General features: G+C 41.6%; 1 protein-coding gene across 1 annotated transcript in view; it reads left to right on the top strand.

The window, feature by feature from the left end:
• Positions 1-18,495, top strand: part of AGMO (alkylglycerol monooxygenase) — a 241,059-nt gene that overhangs the window by 8,296 nt on the left and 214,268 nt on the right. The window contains exon 3 of the mRNA XM_040431290.1: positions 17,952-18,103. Coding sequence (XP_040287224.1) covers positions 17,952-18,103 — 152 coding nt within the window. The remainder of the gene's footprint in view (positions 1-17,951; positions 18,104-18,495) is intronic.

Below are 18,495 nucleotides of genomic sequence, written 5' to 3'. Positions count from 1 at the left end.
ATTTGGAAACAAACCAAGTCAATCAGCATTGAACACACAGCAAAAGACTGAATCCTTACCAGAACCTATGCAGATTGATGTAATCTGAGGGGGCTGAGGACATTATGCCATTAACTGTCCAAACAAGTTTCAAAGGTCTATATCTATAGCCTTCACTAGTGCTAAGGCAGATAGCAATTTTGAACTTTCTGAACTGCCGGATTCAGTTATGCAGACCATCTCATCTGTAACTCAAAACAAAAACAAAATGTATTCATCATTTTCTAATTTTGTCATTCCGATACAGGTCATAGTTGGAAGAGATGTGGCCTGGGACACAGGAGTCCTGGGGTTCAAGTCCTGACAATATGATTATAAAAAAAAACAGCTTTATAAGTATAAAAAACATTATTTTCAATATGATAAGACTATAGACTTTTATTATGGGGCATCTTTTATTTATTATTGCACTGTACACATTTTGAGCTTAAAGGCTATGTGCACCTTCAGAGGCAATTTTTGTTTATGATAACATTTTACTCATTTTTTGGCTAAAAATCATATTTTCAATTGGCCTTTACTACAAATATTGAACCATTCTGTCACAAAAGGTTAACTGTTTTTCTATGTGACTGGTACTTTCACTTTGTGCTGGTCATCTAATAACCCTTATCTCTAAACTACTGAGAGGTCATAAACACTTATTTAAGCCACATTCTTATCAGTAACATAAGGATTGAGCTTTAATGAGTGTTTATAAAGTCAGAGAGCAGAGATAAGGAGTCTGTCAGCTTCTGATCTGACAGAAAATACATAAAATTCACAGGCAGCTAGTAGAGCATCTCAGCTCTGTAAAGAAAAAGGAGGCCATAGTATTAATAAAGACCAATTGAAAAAATGATTTGTAGCTCAAAATAAGTACAATGCAATAATAACAAAAAATGCCCCCAAAAATTTGGAGTCCTTTTTTCTGTACATAGGTGAGATGATCTAGTAGCTGCCTCTGGATTTTCTCTCTTTTCCATCAGTTGGGGACCTGAGGGGTTCCTTATCTCTGCTCTCTGACCTCCTAAACACTCATTATTGCTCAATTCTTATATTACTGATAAGAATGTGTTTATGACCTCGTAGTAGTTTAGAGATAAGGTTTATTAGAACAGTGTTTCCCAACCAGTTTACCTCCAGCTGTTGCAAAACTACAACTCCCATCATGCCCGCACAGCCAAAGGCTGTCCGGGCATGCTGGGAGTTGTAGTTTTGCAACAGCTGGAGGCACACTGGTTGGGAAACACTGTATTAGAAGACCAGCACAAAGTGAAAGTGCCAGCGAATCCCAGCAGCTGTGTCTTTGCAAATTCTGTTTATTCCAGAATATATCCTAATATGTCCTACAAACTTTCTTTTTCTTTTTTAGTGTTTTTATTGTTTTTCCTTTTTAGTGTTTTTCTTGCCTAATACTTTTCTTATATGTACTGATTGATTGACATTTAGAGTACGCCGCCCATAATGGGTGTTGGACGTCCTTGTAGGCGGTACTTTCTGTATATATATTACTTGTATTCCTATTAGGATGTACCTGTTGATAAAGGCATATTTTCCGAAACACGTCTTGTAGGACATATTAGGATATATTCTGGAATAAACTGAATTTGCAAAGACACAGCTGCTGGGACTCATTACTACATGTTTACTGTGGAGGCGGCTATTTTTCCCGTGCAGCGTGCATTGAGCGAGTGCTGACCGGCTTTGCTACAGGTCGGTATTGTGGGCCATTTGTGCACCATTCACTTAAATGGGTCCACAATCCAGAAGGTGCAGTGCGGAACGGAGGCACGGAGTGCTTCCATGGGGTATACCTTCATGCCTCCGCACCGCAAAAAAAATAGAACATGTTCTATTTTTTTGCGTTGCTTACGGATCACAGACCGATTCAAGTTGATGGCTCTGCATCCATCTGCGGAAACCGCACAGATGTTGACCGTGCATTGGGGACCGCAATGCACGGAACGGCCGTGTGCATAAGCCCTTTGTGACAAAATGGCTCAGTATTTATAATAAAGGCCAACTGAAAGTTTTTTAGCCAAAAATGAGAAAAATACAATCATAAATAAATTGTCTCCGAAGGTGTACATAGCCTTTAAAAGAGAGAGAAAAAAAATATCTGAAAGTTCTTAATATAAAACTACAAATAAGTCGTCCTGATGATCACAGTGACCCTTGACAAGCTCAGCTCTGCTACATTGACAAATGCAATGGTGACATAGGCTTACTATGAATCCCTGGCATGATTCACCCTGATATTTCATTCTGGTGGCAGGCTTGGCAGTGACCTCTCACTGTGCGCTCTGCTGTGTCGAGGGGCTGCAGAATCTATTAACCTCCTCCATGTGCGATATCACTTCATTACTTCATGTGGATTCTGCACTAACTGCACAGAAACAATACAGAACTGATGAGCTGTGAGGAACATTTCGGAGCAGATAACACCCCTCAGGTACTATATTTTGTCATCCTGCATGACTCCTACAAAGCCGCTGAGGATCTAAAGCCAACTCCACCCTCTCGAACAAATTGAGCGGCTGAATTCCTCAGGAACGCCAATTAACCTGAGCACTGAGCTTTGCTTTCAACACATTTTCTATTCTCGTTGTGTGGAGAAAGAACTTATGTGCAAAACAAAATCAGAGCCTAGTCTTGAGTAGTTGGGCTGAGTTTGTTAGGTATAGCAAAGCTGTGTTTGCCCCAGCGATTAAAGGGCATCTTTCATCAGGATCTATGCTAGTAAACCAAGCATACTGTCTGGTAGGGTTAATCCTGCTGATTAAAATGACATCTGTCTTGTTTAAGTCGGTTGTGGCATTGCCAAGAAAAAAGGCTTTTAATCTTTATACAAATGAGAGTTTCAGAGCACCAAGGGGCGTGGCCAAACTGGAAAGGTAAGCACCACCCATCGACTCACTGCAGCTCTAATTTGCTTAAAGAATAAAAGTCTTCATTCTCTGGAACGGTGAAACTGATTTTCACAGGACAGGTATCATTTTAAAGGGGTTTTCCGGTTTTCCCATATTAATGACCTTTCCGATTGGGTGGGATCCGACTTTTGAAACCCCCACTAACCACGATGCATGAATGGAGCGGGGGTCGAGCATGTGCACTGCCACTGCATTACTCTCTTTGTGACCTTCAGAAGTCTGACCGTGCCATAGAAGTTTCAAAGCATGGCTGTGATTCAGATGGGGGCATGGGGCCAGTTGTGGTCTTGGATTTCTTTGGTTCATCAAAAGAAGTTATTCTTGAGGCCCACCCCCTATGTCATCGATAAAGTCTAATAAAGTTTTTAAACAAATAAATTGACCCTTGTGGCAAGTGGCTCCAAAGGCCGCTCCAAGTAGGTGTTTTCTTCTGGACCTTCTTAGGACCACTTTGGTATTAGAGCCTGGAACTCTGGTGGGCCAGTCTGACCCTAAATGGGATCTGTATTTGTGAAATACAGCGGATAGTGGATAACAGAAGAGCACTTCATGGCGGTCATTAAGGGGCCTTATTTTAGGTTGACACCTTTTTATGATGGCCTATAATAAGTGCCGCTTGGGTCTCCCGTGCAGCAGACGCAGGCTCTTGGCTCTTTCATGACAGCTAGTGCTCTAATAACCCAGATCGTCAGAAGCACTGATGTCACAGTCAATAGCAACTGCAGCATCTAAGTGGTTTAGATAGGTGGACTCCCTCTCTCAGTCATTGGCACCCAGGGGTGCACCACCGATAAGACCAGTGTATGCCTATCAGGCTGTGCCAGAAGGGCAGTCTGATAATGCCAGACAGTATTGCACAGTATTGTACTGACAGTATAATACACTGTACTGCATAAGTAGTACAGTGTAATATGTGAGCAATCAAAGGATCGCAAGTCAAGTGTGAAATAAACAAATTAAAGTTTTATTTGAAAATACACCTTTTTCCATTAGAAAAAAATGGTTCTCCATGGAAAAAATAGCAAAACTGAAAACCCCTCCACATGTTTGGTATTACAGCATCCGTGAAAATGACCTGCACTATACAGTTATCATGGAATTTATCCCGTGTGGTGAATGCCTTTAACAAAAATGCCAGAATTGCTGTTTTTTGGGTACTTGCCATCAATAAACAGAATAAAAAGCGATTAAAAAGTGTCATGTGCCCCAAAATGATATAAATGAAAACTACAAGTCATCCCACAAAAAGCAAGCCCCCACTCATCACTGTAGAATGAAAAATAAAAAATGTATGAGTCTTTGGATGAGGCGACACAAAGATTGCGGTTTCTACTGTGCAAGGGAAGTAAAAATAAAAAATATATAAAACGATATATATAGAGATATTTGGTATAGCTGTAATCGTACAGTAAGTTATTTGTACCCCAAAATGGTGGCATTAAAAACTACTACTTGCCCCACCAAAAAATAAAAATAAATACTGGCTATACAGTTACATCGAAAATGGAAAATTAAAAAAGTTATAACTCTTGAATCAAGAAAATGAAAAAATAAATAATATATAAATTTGCTTGGTCACTACAGATAGACCTCCTCCATCATTACAAACAGTTATACGGTTACAGTCCCAATGGGTTAAATTGCACGATTAGCTCTGCTACATCTGGATTTCTGTTGAAGGTGCTAGGAAGTCTTGTCGGAGGCTGCAGTTTAGGGCTCGTGTTTCGCCCGCAGTCAGAATCATTTCAGCATGAATAACAATCTAGTGGATCTGACAGAATCCGCTCGGTGGACGTCTCTGGGCTGAGATCTCCTCGACCAAAGGGAAAACAGCAGCTGAGAGAACGGCTAATACAGTCCTGGTCCTCACCTCAACCATGGAGCAGACGGCATAATACCATTTGTAAAAAAAAGTTTTATCATACTGTAACTTTAAAAAAAACTTAGGTGAATATATTACAGATTAATAGTGAGAATAGAAGCTTCTACACATGGAGGACAATGGATCTTTAGAGGGTTAACAGAGAGGGATAAGTGGAGGACTCCTCGAAAACGGCACGACCCATACAGGACCGGAGAAGGGGGGGGAGTGGGGGGTCATGGTTTAAGGTGCTGCTCACATCTACCTATCTATCTATATATCTATCAAAAAGAAAATGGCTGCACACCGTTATATATACAAACAATAGAGCTAAGAAATGGGGGTCATTCTAAATAAAAGTGGTACAATATGGACTATAAATGAGTAACGGAAGCTCTTAGCGCACATATTTGATCAAACGTGTGTCGGGCCTGGTTGACGCCTGGTAGATAGGCCCGACACACGTTTGATCAAAAATATGCGCTAAGAGCTTCCATTACTCATTTATAGTCGATATTGTACCACTTTTATTTAGAATGACCCCCATTTCTTAGCTCTATTGTTTGTATATATAACGGTGTGCAGCCATTTTGTTTTTTATAATCATGTTTTCTTCATGGATATGCACCTGTGATCCTGAAGGTTCTAGTCTAAATTCTCTTGTAGTATCTATCTATCTATCTATCTATCTATCTATCTATCTATCTATCTATATATCAATCATCTATCTACAGGGTGTGCAGAATTATTAGGCAAGTTGTATTTTTGAGGATTAATTTTATTATTGAACAACAACCATGTTCTCAATGAACCCAAAAAACTCATTAATATCAAAGCTGAATATTTTTGGAAGTAGTTTTTAGTTTGTTTTTAGTTTTAGCTATTGTAGGGGGATATCTGTGTGTGCAGGTGACTTATTACTGTGCATAATTATTAGGCAGCTTAACAAAAAACAAATATATACCCATTTCAATTATTTATTTTTATTTATTTTTACCAGTGAAACCAATATAACATCTCAACATTCACAAATATACATTTCTGACATTCAAAAACAAAACAAAAACAAATCAGTGACCAATATAGCCACCTTTCTTTGCAAGGACACTCAAAAGCCTGCCATCCATGGATTCTGTCAGTGTTTTGATCTGTTCACCATCAACATTGCGTGCAGCAGCAACCACAGCCTCCCAGACACTGTTCAGAGAGGTGTACTGTTTTCCCTCCTTGTAAATCTCACATTTGATGATGGACCACAGGTTCTCAATGGGGTTCAGATCAGGTGAACAAGGAGGCCGTGTCATTAGATTTTCTTCTTTTATACCCTTTGTTGCCAGCCACGCTGTGAAGTACTTGGACGCGTGTGATGGAGCATTGTCCTGCATGAAAATCATGTTTTTCTTGAAGGATGCAGACTTCTTCCTGTACCACTGCTTGAAGAAGGTGTCTTCCAGAAACTGGCAGTAGGACTGGGAGTTGAGCTTGACTCCATCCTCAACCCGAAAAGGCCCCACAAGCTCATCTTTGATGATACCAGCCCAAACCAGTACTCCACCTCCACCTTGCTGGCGTCTGAGTCGGACTGGAGCTCTCTGCCCTTTACCAATCCAGCCACAGGCCCATCCATCTGGCCCATCAAGACTCACTCTCATTTCATCAGTCCATAAAACCTTAGAAAAATCAGTCTTGAGATATTTCTTGGCCCAGTCTTGACGTTTCAGCTTGTGTGTCTTGTTCAGTGGTGGTCGTCTTTCAGCCTTTCTTACCTTGGCCATGTCTCTGAGTATTGCACACCTTGTGCTTTTGGGCACTCCAGTGATGTTACAGCTCTGAAATATGGCCAAACTGGTGGCAAGTGGCATCTTGGCAGCTGCACGCTTGACTTTTCTTAGTTCATGGGCAGTTATTTTGCGCCTTGGTTTTTCCACACGCTTCTTGCGACCCTGTTGACTATTTTGAATGAAAAGCTAGATTTTTCGATGATCACGCTTCAGAAGCTTTGCAATTTTAAGAGTGCTGCATCCCTCTGCAAGATATCTCACTATTTTTGACTTTTCTGAGCCTGTCAAGTCCTTCTTTTGACCCATTTTGCCAAAGGAAAGGAAGTGCCCTAATAATTATGTACACCTGATATAGGGTGTTGATGTCATTAGACCACACCCCTTCTCATTACAGAGATGCACATCACCTAATATGCTTAATTGGTAGTAGGCTTTCGAGCCTATACAGCTTGGAGTAAGACAACATGCATAAAGAGGATGATGTGGTCAAAATACTCATTTGCCTAATAATTCTGCACACAGTGTATATACATAACAAACAAGTATGAAACAACTGAAAATATGTCATTTTCTAGGTTCTTCAAAGTAGCCACCTTTTGCTTTGATTACTGCTTTGCACACTCTTGGCATTCTCTTGATGAGCTTCAAGAGGTAGTCCCCTGAAATGGTTTTCACTTCACAGGTGTGCCCTGTCAGGTTTAATAAGTGGGATTTCTTGCCTTATAAATGGGGTTGGGACCATCAGTGGCGTTGAGGAGAAGTCAGGTGGATACACAGCTGATAGTCCTACTGAATAGACTGTTAGAATTTGTATTATGGCAATAAAAAAGCAGCTAAGTAAAGAAAAACGAGTGGCCATCATTACTTTAAGAAATGAATGTCAGTCAGTCAGCCGAAAAATTGGGAAAACTTTGAAAGTAAGGGCTATTTGACCATGAAGGAGAGTGATGGGGTGCTGCGGCAGATGACCTGGCCTCCACAGTCACCGGACCTGAACCCAACCGCAGAGTAAAGACAAAAGGGCCAACAAGTGCTAAGCATCTCTGGGAACTCCTCCAAGACTGTTGGAAGACCATTTCAGGGGACTACCTCTTGAAGCTCATCAAGAGAATGCCACGAGTGTGCAAAGCAGTAATCAAAGCAAAAGGTGGCTACTTTGAAGAACCTAGAATATGACATATTTTCAGTTGTTTCACACTTGTTTGTTATGTATATAATTCCACATGTGTTAATTCATAGTTTTGATGCCTTCATAGTGATGAAAATAAAGAAAACTCTTTGAATGAGAAGGTGTGTCCAAACTTTTGGTCTGTACTGTATCTATCTATCTATTATCTATCTATCTATCTATCTATCTATCTATCTATCTATCTATCTCTCATATCTATGTATCTCATATCTATCTATCTCATATCTATTTACAAAGTATTATCTATCTATCTATCTATCTATCTATCTATCTATCTATCTATCTATCTATCTATCTATCTCATATCTATCTATCTACAGTAACTATCTATCTATCTGCAATATTCTTAGTCAATGAAGACTTGCTATAAGGTTTCCTTTGCCTCCTTTTCTTGATTTTATTTCTTCAGTCCGGACTTTACTATTAATACTAATACATATGATAACTGTCTGTTACTACATGACACCCGGAGTACAGACACAGGTCAGGGTTTCTCGCTGCTCCCCCTGACAGAGCAGTAAATCGCGGCCTCCATTAACGCCTGGCACCTGGGCAGGAAATGGGAGATTTGGTGTGCCGCCTTGTGCTGTGAGTGGCAGTGCCCCATTATCCCACCTTAAAACAGGAAACAATTGGAACCACATTCTGTAAATCCCCTTCTCCCCAGTGCAGCAGATTGCCATCCGGTTGCTGGGCTTTGTACTTTTCTTTCTTTCTTTTTTTAAGGTTCTCTAGAATATTTCTGTACCTGGAATTTCTGAATGAAATACGTTAGACTCCGGGAAATGATTATTAGCGTCCGGCTGCCCATTGGTAGTAAGCAACAGTTTTAAATTGTAAGTTTGGTGCTCTAGTCCTGTCTGCTCAATGGGTATTTGGTATCAAAGACACATTGTTTAAATGTATCAACATATTAGGGTAGGCTAAACCACCCCTGGGACCCCCACCAATAAGCAGAAGCTTGCCCTCTTCTGTGCCATACCTAACACAGCGCCATTTTTAGGTCATGTGGCTGTGTTGGGTATTGCAGAGCAAAGAGATGTGCTGTTCCATCAGGTGCCCCTTCACTTTGTTAATTGGTGGTCACCAGGAATTAGACCCTAACAATCATACCATGGTAGACGGTCCTACAAAATAGGACAAGAATAAATTAATAGCCACCTTTTAATTAATATGCGATTCTATACAAATTTATTGTTTTACATTCATTGACAAAAAATAAAGTCCTGCACCAAGATGGAGAAGATGTTTGAAACAAACATTGTCTGCATGAATCTAATGATGATAAATGTAAGTGATTACAATATTGCAGGAAAGGGGAAGTTTATTGGTGAAAAATGAACAATTGTAAGGAGGCTCTAGGACCCTGTTGGGCACCTCTAACATGTATACAAGAGGAGATGAGGCCTCTAGCCTGGATACAAGATGATATATGGCCTCTAGCCTGGATACAAGATGAGATATGGCCTCTAGCCTGGATACAAGATGAGATATGGTCTCTAGCCTGGATACAAGATGAGATATGGTCTCTAGCCTGGATACAAGATCAGATACGGCCTCTAGCCTAAATACAAGATGAGATACAGCCGCTAGCCTGAATACAAGATGAGATAGGGCCTCTAGCCTGAATAAAAGATGATATACGGCCTCTAGTCTGGATAAAAGATCAGATTCAGCCTCTAACCTGTATACAAGATGAGATACGGCCTCTAGCCTGGATACAAGAAGAAATACAGCCTCTAGCGTGGATACAAGATGAGATACGGCCTCTACCCTGGATAAAAGATGAGATACGGCCTCTAGCATGGATACAAGATAAGATAAGGCCTCTAGCCTGATAACAAGATGAGATACGGCCTCTAGCCTGGATACAAAATGAGATACAACCTCTAGCCTGGATACAAGATGAGATACGGCCTCTAGCCTGGATACAGGATGAGATATGGCTTCTAGCCTGGATACAAGATGAGATACAGCCTCTATCATGGATACAAGATGAGATATGGCCTCTAACCTGTGTACAAGATGAGATATGGCCTTTAGTCTGGATACAAGATAATATAAAGCCTCTAGCCTGGATACAAGATGAGATATGATCTGTAGCCTGGATATAAGATGAGATACATACTATAAGCTGTGTACAAGATGAGATACAGCCTCTAGACTGGATACAAGATGAGATATGCCCTCTAACCTGGATACTAGATGAGATACGGCCTCTAGCCTGGATACAAGATGAGATACAGACTCTAGCCTGGATAAAAGATTAGATACGGCCTCTAGCCTGGATACAAGATACGATATGGCCTCCAGCCTGAATATAAGATGAGATATGTACTCTAACCTGTGTACAAGATGAGATACAGCCTCTAGCCTGGATACAAAATGAGATACAGCCTGTTGCCTGAATACAACATGAGATACAGCGTCTAACCTGGATACAACCTCTGGCCTGGATACAAGATGAGATATGGCCTCTAGCCTGGATACAAGATGAGATATGGCCTCTAGCGTGGATACAAGATGAGATACGGCCTGTAGTCTGGATACAAGATGAGATACGGCCTCTAGCCTGTATCCATCATACGATATGGCCTCCAGGCTGAATATAAGATGAGATATGTACTCTAACATGTGTGCAAGATGAGATATGGCCTCTAGCCAGGATGAAAGATGAGATACGGCCTCTAGTGTGGATGCAAGAAGAGATATTCTAAATTCTAGATTCTAAATTCCCTACTGGGATTATCTCTACAGCAAGTAGTTGAGGAGCCAAACCAGAAGGAGGCCATTTTAGATTTAGTATTCACAAATGGGAATTTGGTATCTGATATTAATGTAGGGGAAAGCTTGGGATCTAGTGATCACCAGTAGTGTGGTTTACTATAAGTACAGTGACTGAGTCACACCACACAAAGATAAAAGTTTTAGATTTTAGAAAAACAGACTTTTCTAAAATTAGATTAGTTGTATACAAGTCCCTATCAGATTGGAACAGTTTCATTGGATTCCAGGAGAAATGGGACTACTTAAAAGTGGCACTATTGAAGGCAACAGAAAATTGCATTAGGCTTGTCAGTAAAAGCAAAAAAAGGAAGAGACCACTGTGGTACTCAGCAGAAGTGGCCACAATCATTAAAAACAAAAAGATAGCATTTAGGAATTATAAAAAACAAACAAAACGAGGATGGCAGGCAAATTTATAAGATTAGGCAGAGAGAGGCCAAACAAGTTATAAGAGCTTCTAAAGCACAGGCAGAAGAGAAATTAGATCAGGGAAAAAAGGCGATAAGGCATTCTTCAGATACATAAATGAAAAAAGGAAACTAAAACAAGGAATTACAAAATTAAAAACAAAAGAAGGAAGGTATAAGGAAGAAGATAAAGAACTAGCTGACTGCCTCAATGAATACTTCTGTTCAGTTTTTACAAAGGAAAATTAAGGAAAGAAGACTAATGAATCTTTTGATACATGTGTCTTTACAGAGGAAGAGGTTTCTAAGTCAGCTGTCTAAAATTAATACAAATAAGTCACAGGGGCCTGATGGGATACACCCAAAGCTATTAAAAGAGCTCAGCGGTGAACTAGCAAAACCATTAACAGATTTATTTAACCAATCACTGGCAACAGGAGTTGTCCCAGAAGATTGGAAATTAGCAAATGTTGTGCCCATTCACAAGAAAGGTAGTAGGGAGGAATCGGGCAACTATAGGCCAGTAAGCCTGACATCAATAGTGGGGAAATTAATGGAAACCATACTTAAGGAGAGGATTGTGGAACATCTAAAATCCCATGGATTGAAAGATGAAAAACAGCATGGGTTTACTTCAGGGAGATCATGTCAAACTAATCTTATAGATTTTTTTGATTGGGTGACTAAAATAATAGATGGCGGAGGTGCAGTAGACATCGCTTATCTAGACTTTAGTAAGGCTTTTGATACTGTCCCACATAGAAGGCTTATTAATAAAGTGCAGTCTTTGGGCTTGGACTCCCATATTGTTGAATGGATTAGGCAGTGGCTGAGGGACAGACAACAGAGGGTTGTAGTCAATGGAGTATATTCAGACCATGGTCTTGTTACCAGTGGGGTACCTCAGGGGTCTGTTCTGGGACCCATATTGTTTAATATCTTTATCAGCGAAATTGCAGAAGGCTTCGATGGTAAGGTGTGTCTTTTTGCTGATGACGCAAAGATTTGTAACAGGGTTGATGTTCCTGGAGGGATACACCAAATGGAAAAGGATTTAGGAAAACTAGAGGAATGGTCAAAAATCTGGCAACTAAAATTTAATGTTGATAAGTGCAAGATAATGCACCTGGGGCGTAAAAACCCAAGAGCAGAATATAAAATCAGTGATACAGTCCTAACCTCAGTATCTGAGAAAGGGATTTAGGGGTCATTATTTCAGAAGACTTAAAGGTAGGCAGACAATGTCATAGAGCAGCAGGAAATGCTAGCCGAATGCTTGGGTGAATAGGGAGAGGAATTGCAAGAAAATTTAGACTAGAACCTTCAGAATCACAGGTGCATATCAATGAAGCAAACATAATTACAAAAAACAAAATGGCTGCACACCGTTACGGTGTGCAGCCATTTTGTTTTTTGCAGGGAGAGGAATTACCAGTAGAAAGAGGGAGGTGCTCACGCCGCTCTACAGAGCACTAGTGAGACCTCATTTGGAGTATTGTGCGCAGTACTGGAGACCATATCTCCAGAAGGATATGAATACTTTGGAGAGAGTTCAGAGAAGAGCTACTAAACTGGTACATGGATTGCAGGATAAAACTTACCAGGAAAGGTTAAAGGACCTTAACATGTATAGCTTGGAAGAAAGACGAGACAGAGGGGATATGATAGAAACTTTTAAATACATAAAGGGAATCAACAAGGTAAAAGAGGAGAGAATATTTAAAAGAAGAAAAACTGCTACAAGAGAACATAGTTTTAAATTAGAGGGGCAAAGGTTTAAAAGTAATATCAGGAAGTATTACTTTACTGAGAGAGTAGTGGATGCATGGAATAGCCTTCCTGCAGAAGTGGTAGCTGCAAATACAGTGTAGGAGTTTAAGCATGCATGGGATAGGCATAAGGCCATCCTTCATATAAGATAGGGCCAGGGGCTATTGATAGCATTCAGTATATTGGGCAGACTAGATGGGCCAAATGGTTCTTATCTGCCTACACATTTTATGTTTCTATGTTTCTATATGGCCTCTAGCCTGGATACAAGATGATATACAGCCTCTAGCCTGGATACAAGATGAGATAGGGCCTCTAGCCTGGATACAAAATGAGATACGGCCTTTAGCCTGGATACAAGATGAGATACGGCCTCTAGTCTGGATACAAAATGAGATACAACCTCTAGCCTGGATACAAGATGAGATACGGCCTCTAGCCTGGATACAGGATAAGATACGGCCTCTAGCCTGAATACAAGATGAAATATGGCCTCTATCCTGGATACAAGATGAGATATGGCCTCTAGCCTGGATACAAGATGAGATACTAAATCTACCCTGCTGTCACGAACCGGCAGGACAGGTAGTGAATCCTCTGGACCAGAGAGGCGATGGCGCGGGTTGTACTAGAGGACCGGTTCTAAGCAGTTACTGGTCTTCACCAGAGCGCGCCGCAAGGCGGGATGGATTTGCCGCGGCGGTAACTACCAGGTCGTGTCCCCTAGTAACAACTCAACCTCTCTGGCAGCTGATAAGGCGTGGTACACAGGGAGAAGGTAAGAGCGTAGTCGGACGTAGCAGCGGTCAGGGCAGGCGGCAAAGGTTCAAAGGCGAGTGGACGGTAGCAACGGGTACGGCAACAGGTAAGGCAAACTAACATCGTAGGGAACGCTTTCTCTGAGGCACAAGGCACAAAGATCCGGCAGAAGGCTGTGGGAGGAGAAGGTATAAATGGGCAGTGCACAGGTGCAGCCTAATTAAGTCAGCACTGCCTCTCACAACCTTAACCCTTAATAACCCCTTTGGACCAGGCACCAATCACTGGTGCACTGGTCCTTTGAATCTAAGAGTCCCGGCGCGCGCGCGCCCTAGAGAGCGAGGACGCACACGCCGAGACGCTGGAGTGCTGCCTGGGGGCATACGCTGTGAGCGCTCTGAGGCCAGCAGGGGACCCGGAGCGCTCAGCGTATTACCTGCATACAAGATGAGATATGTGCAGCCAGCCAGTACCGCAGGGGCAACACGTGAGGTGCACGGTGGACCGATAATGGGGCCAAATAACAACACATTTCATCAGTTTACTCACGGTTAGCAGAAAGCCTCCGTGGGCTGGCAGCACAGTGTTGAGGTGGACACTACAGCACAAAATCCTCCGGGGCACGCTCTGTGGTAGGGAAGCATCAGCCAAGATGGTGGTTGAGGTGCCCTTGATGTTAGGGTTGCTTAAGGTGCTTGTTGCGGCTGAGTCCCTTGATGGTATTTGTCGTGACGCCAGTACCGTTAATGGTGGTACAACCAATAGTAGTAATAATGAGGTAGACCATGGTAAGATGCAACTCACAACTTTTACTGATGTTGGGTCCAGTTGCAGTAGGTACATCAATCAAAATGCAGTCTTTTGTTAGCAGTAGAGTTAATCTGTGAATCCACTGTTTATAGGCTTTCTTGGGCTCTGATTCAGGCTGTGGTTATGGAGTACCTTACTTCAGTTGGTATGCTCAGTCCTATACTTTGTCTTTTCCCTCCAAGCTGAACATTGGGACAGGTAGCTAGTCTGTTTCCCAGAATTATGGTGTGGCTGCCAGAGTCCTCCACCATGCGCAAAGGTGTCTGTGGCCCTAAATAACGGCTATGATCACCGATGAATCTTTCTGATGCTTGGGTCTGTTCCAGGGAGGCAAACTCTCTCCTACTGGTCAGGGATACAAGTCTATAGTCCGGCAACAGAAGTAAAACGCTCTTCTGCGCTTCACACCTTGGTACTACCACATAGCGAAGTTGGCTCCACTCACTAATCAGTGGTGTGAAGTCTTCACTCTGCATAATCTCTCCCACTAAACTGTTTCACTACTCTCTCACTAGGCCTGACCTAAGTACAGGGAGTGCAGAATTATTAGGCAAGTTGTATTTTTGAGGATTAATTTTATTATTGAACAACAACCATGTTCTCAATGAACCCAAAAAACTCATTAATATCAAAGCTGAATATTTTTGGAAGTAGTTTTTAGTTTGTTTTTAGTTGTAGCTATTTTAGGGGGATATCTGTGTGTGCAGGTGACTATTACTGTGCATAATTATTAGGCAACTTAACAAAAAACAAATATATACCCATTTCAATTATTTATTTTTACCAGTGAAACCAATATAACATCTCAACATTCACAAATATACATTTCTGACATTCAAAAACAAAACAAAAACAAATCAGTGACCAATATAGCCACCTTTCTTTGCAAGGACACTCAAAAGCCTGCCATCCATGGATTCTGTCAGTGTTTTGATCTGTTCACCATCAACATTGCGTGCAGCAGCAACCACAGCCTCCCAGACACTGTTCAGAGAGGTGTACTGTTTTCCCTCCTTGTAAATCTCACATTTGATGATGGACCACAGGTTCTCAATGGGGTTCAGATCAGGTGAACAATGAGGCCGTGTCATTAGATTTTCTTCTTTTATACCCTTTCTTGCCAGCCACGCTGTGGAGTACTTGGACGCGTGTGATGGAGCATTGTCCTGCATGAAAATCATGTTTTTCTTGAAGGATGCAGACTTCTTCCTGTACCACTGCTTGAAGAAGGTGTCTTCCAGAAACTGGCAGTAGGACTGGGAGTTGAGCTTGACTCCATCCTCAACCCGAAAAGGCCCCACAAGCTCATCTTTGATGATACCAGCCCAAACCAGTACTCCACCTCCACCTTGCTGGCGTCTGAGTCGGACTGGAGCTCTCTGCCCTTTACCAATCCAGCCACGGGCCCATCCATCTGGCCCATCAAGACTCACTCTCATTTCATCAGTCCATAAAACCTTAGAAAAATCTGCCTTGAGATATTTCTTGGCCCAGTCTTGACGTTTCAGCTTGTGTGTCTTGTTCAGTGATGGTCGTCTTTCAGCCTTTCTTACCTTGGCCATGTCTCTGAGTATTGCACACCTTGTGCTTTTGGGCACTCCAGTGATGTTGCAGAAACGCTTGATTGTTCGATGATCACGCTTCAGAAGCTTTGCAATTTTAAGAGTGCTGCATCCCTCTGCATCTCACTATTTTTGACTTTTCTGAGCCTGTCAAGTCCTTCTTTTGACCCATTTTGCCAAAGGAAAGGAAGTTGCCTAATAATTATGCACACCTGATATAGGGTGTTGATGTCATTAGACCACACCCCTTCTCATTACAGAGATGCACATCACCTAATATGCTTAATTGGTAGTAGGCTTTCGAGCCTATACAGCTTGGAGTAAGACAACATGCATAAAGAGGATGATGTGGTCAAAATACTCATTTGCCTTATAATTCTGCACTCCCTGTATTTATACGACCTAAGTGCTATCCCCATCTAGTGGTGAGATGTATAAATTACACCAGACCAGCCTATGAACAGGGATACAACAGGGGTTGTAGTACAAAATAACATGCAATATGATAATGCTATTTTAAGCTATTTTGCAACTCCCACGTGTCCTGAGTGGGACGCTGCATATGGCCTCTAGCCTGGGTACAAGATGATATATGGCCTCTAGCCTGGATACAAGATGAGATAGGGCCTCTAGCCTGTATACAAAATGAGATATAACATCTAGCCTGGATACAAGATAAGATATGGCCTCTAGCCTGGATACAAGATGAGATACAGCCTCTAGCCTATATACACAATGAGATACAGTTGGCCATGTAGGCATACAGGTTCTGTACAGTTTCCTGCTGCACATTTGCCCATCCACATGACAGCTGGACCCGGCAGCCAAGGAAGTGTTGTAATCTGGAGGAGACATTTCTGGGAAACCCTTGCTGTGTGCGGCGAGTATTATCCTGTTAAAAAATGCTAGTTGAGCCCTGCCATGAGTGGAATACATGTGGTGGCAGGATGTCCTGCACATATCGCTGAGTATCACTACTAGGAGTGACCGACTGTCGTATGCGATGGCTCCCCAGATCATCACAACAGCAGTTAAGGCAGAGTATCGCTCCACAGCAAAGGCAAGAATGAAGTGCTCACCTCCAGGCCTCAATACTCGAACTCAAGGATCATGGGATCCAAAACAGAACCTGGATTTGTCTCTAATAACAACTAGGTTCAAGTTTGCAGCAGACTAGGTTTCTTGTTAACAACACCACTGCAAACTAAGGTGACAGTGGCTGGCTGTCAATGGCAGGACTTGTAATAGGCACTGTGACACCAAATTTGCTTCTTGCACTGTAAGTGTCAGGATATGGTCCGGGCAGAGACATGGGGGTGTAATGAAGGTGCCACCTGTGTCTGGATGGTGGACAACAAAACTGTGAGAGCTTCTCTTGCTTGTCGGTGAATCAAATGATCCTCTCTACTGGTGTCTGTCTGTGTTGTCTGGAGCCTGTTTGCCATATGTTCTTGACCTTACGCAACCACTGCTCCCAAAATCTGCTGTCAGAACAGCCTATGTGATGGACAATTTGTCAGAATAATCATCTTGCTTCTCTCAGTCAAATGATGTGTCCTCTCTCAGAGTCTGTCAACTAGACAATGTTTTTGAGTGCATCGTAGAGGCATGTCTGGCAGTCAATGATATCTCACCAAGAGGTACATTACCCAAAAGTTGCCTCTGAGAGCCTTTTTTATAGGGCGGTGGGAAAGCACTTTTATGCCCTCTTGTGGCAAGACCGAGTGTCTAATCCACACCTGTAATCATTTACATATCTTGCTGGAGGTTTTTCAGATATTAGCGGTATTTTATTTTTATTTTTTTTGTCGGTAAGTGTACCGTATATCCCCAATAATGGTCCTTCTACATTTTAAGATCTATCAGGAGGTAATGACTTGGAGATGTGTTTTAAAGGTGGAAATAAGTAGCATTATGAAGGCAGCTCTGGGTGCAAGTAGAGTAGGGATTGTGATACAACTGAAAACCATTATGAGATCTGGGATGTAACTCCAACTGGATATATGAAACATAAAGATAAGGGGGGAATTCATCACACTATTGAAACACATGAGAATTTTCTTTATAATTACAGTGTTGCCTTCAGAGGTGTTGAAGTGACCACATACGTCTACATATGGAACCAATACAGAATTACAGAGTTGCCTTGGGATTCTTCTTGGACTTGGTGGTTAACTTTCCTTGGGGTGGACTTTGCATATTACTGGTTCCACAGAATGGCTCATGGTAGGTTTTCTTTTTTATAATATTCTTTATTTATATTCTTATAAAAATCCAATAAAAAAAATTGGACAGCAAAAAACTCTACCCCAGCCCAGAAGGACTGTATCTGTGGACATAAACAAATCATATGGAGGAAATCAGCTTGTTCCTTTTTGCACTTCCAGTACTTGTAATCAGAAAAATTGTTATATTCGAGACAACATAGCCGGAGTATAATACAGACGATAAAGAATGTTAAACTGAATTAACCTATGATTGCTAGATAGGGTGGACCTTTTTATATTCTTATATATAATCTTCCAATTTAGTGAATTGTTTAACCCCATATCTTGACCCCATTTTGACTCACTGTTAAACTTAATTACATTACCCTTTTTCTTATCTTTTTGTAGATC

Source organism: Bufo bufo, chromosome 5 (assembly GCF_905171765.1).
Source record: "Bufo bufo chromosome 5, aBufBuf1.1, whole genome shotgun sequence".
Taxonomy (NCBI): Eukaryota; Metazoa; Chordata; class Amphibia; order Anura; family Bufonidae; genus Bufo; species Bufo bufo.
This window is presented reverse-complemented; position numbering and strand designations above follow the sequence as displayed.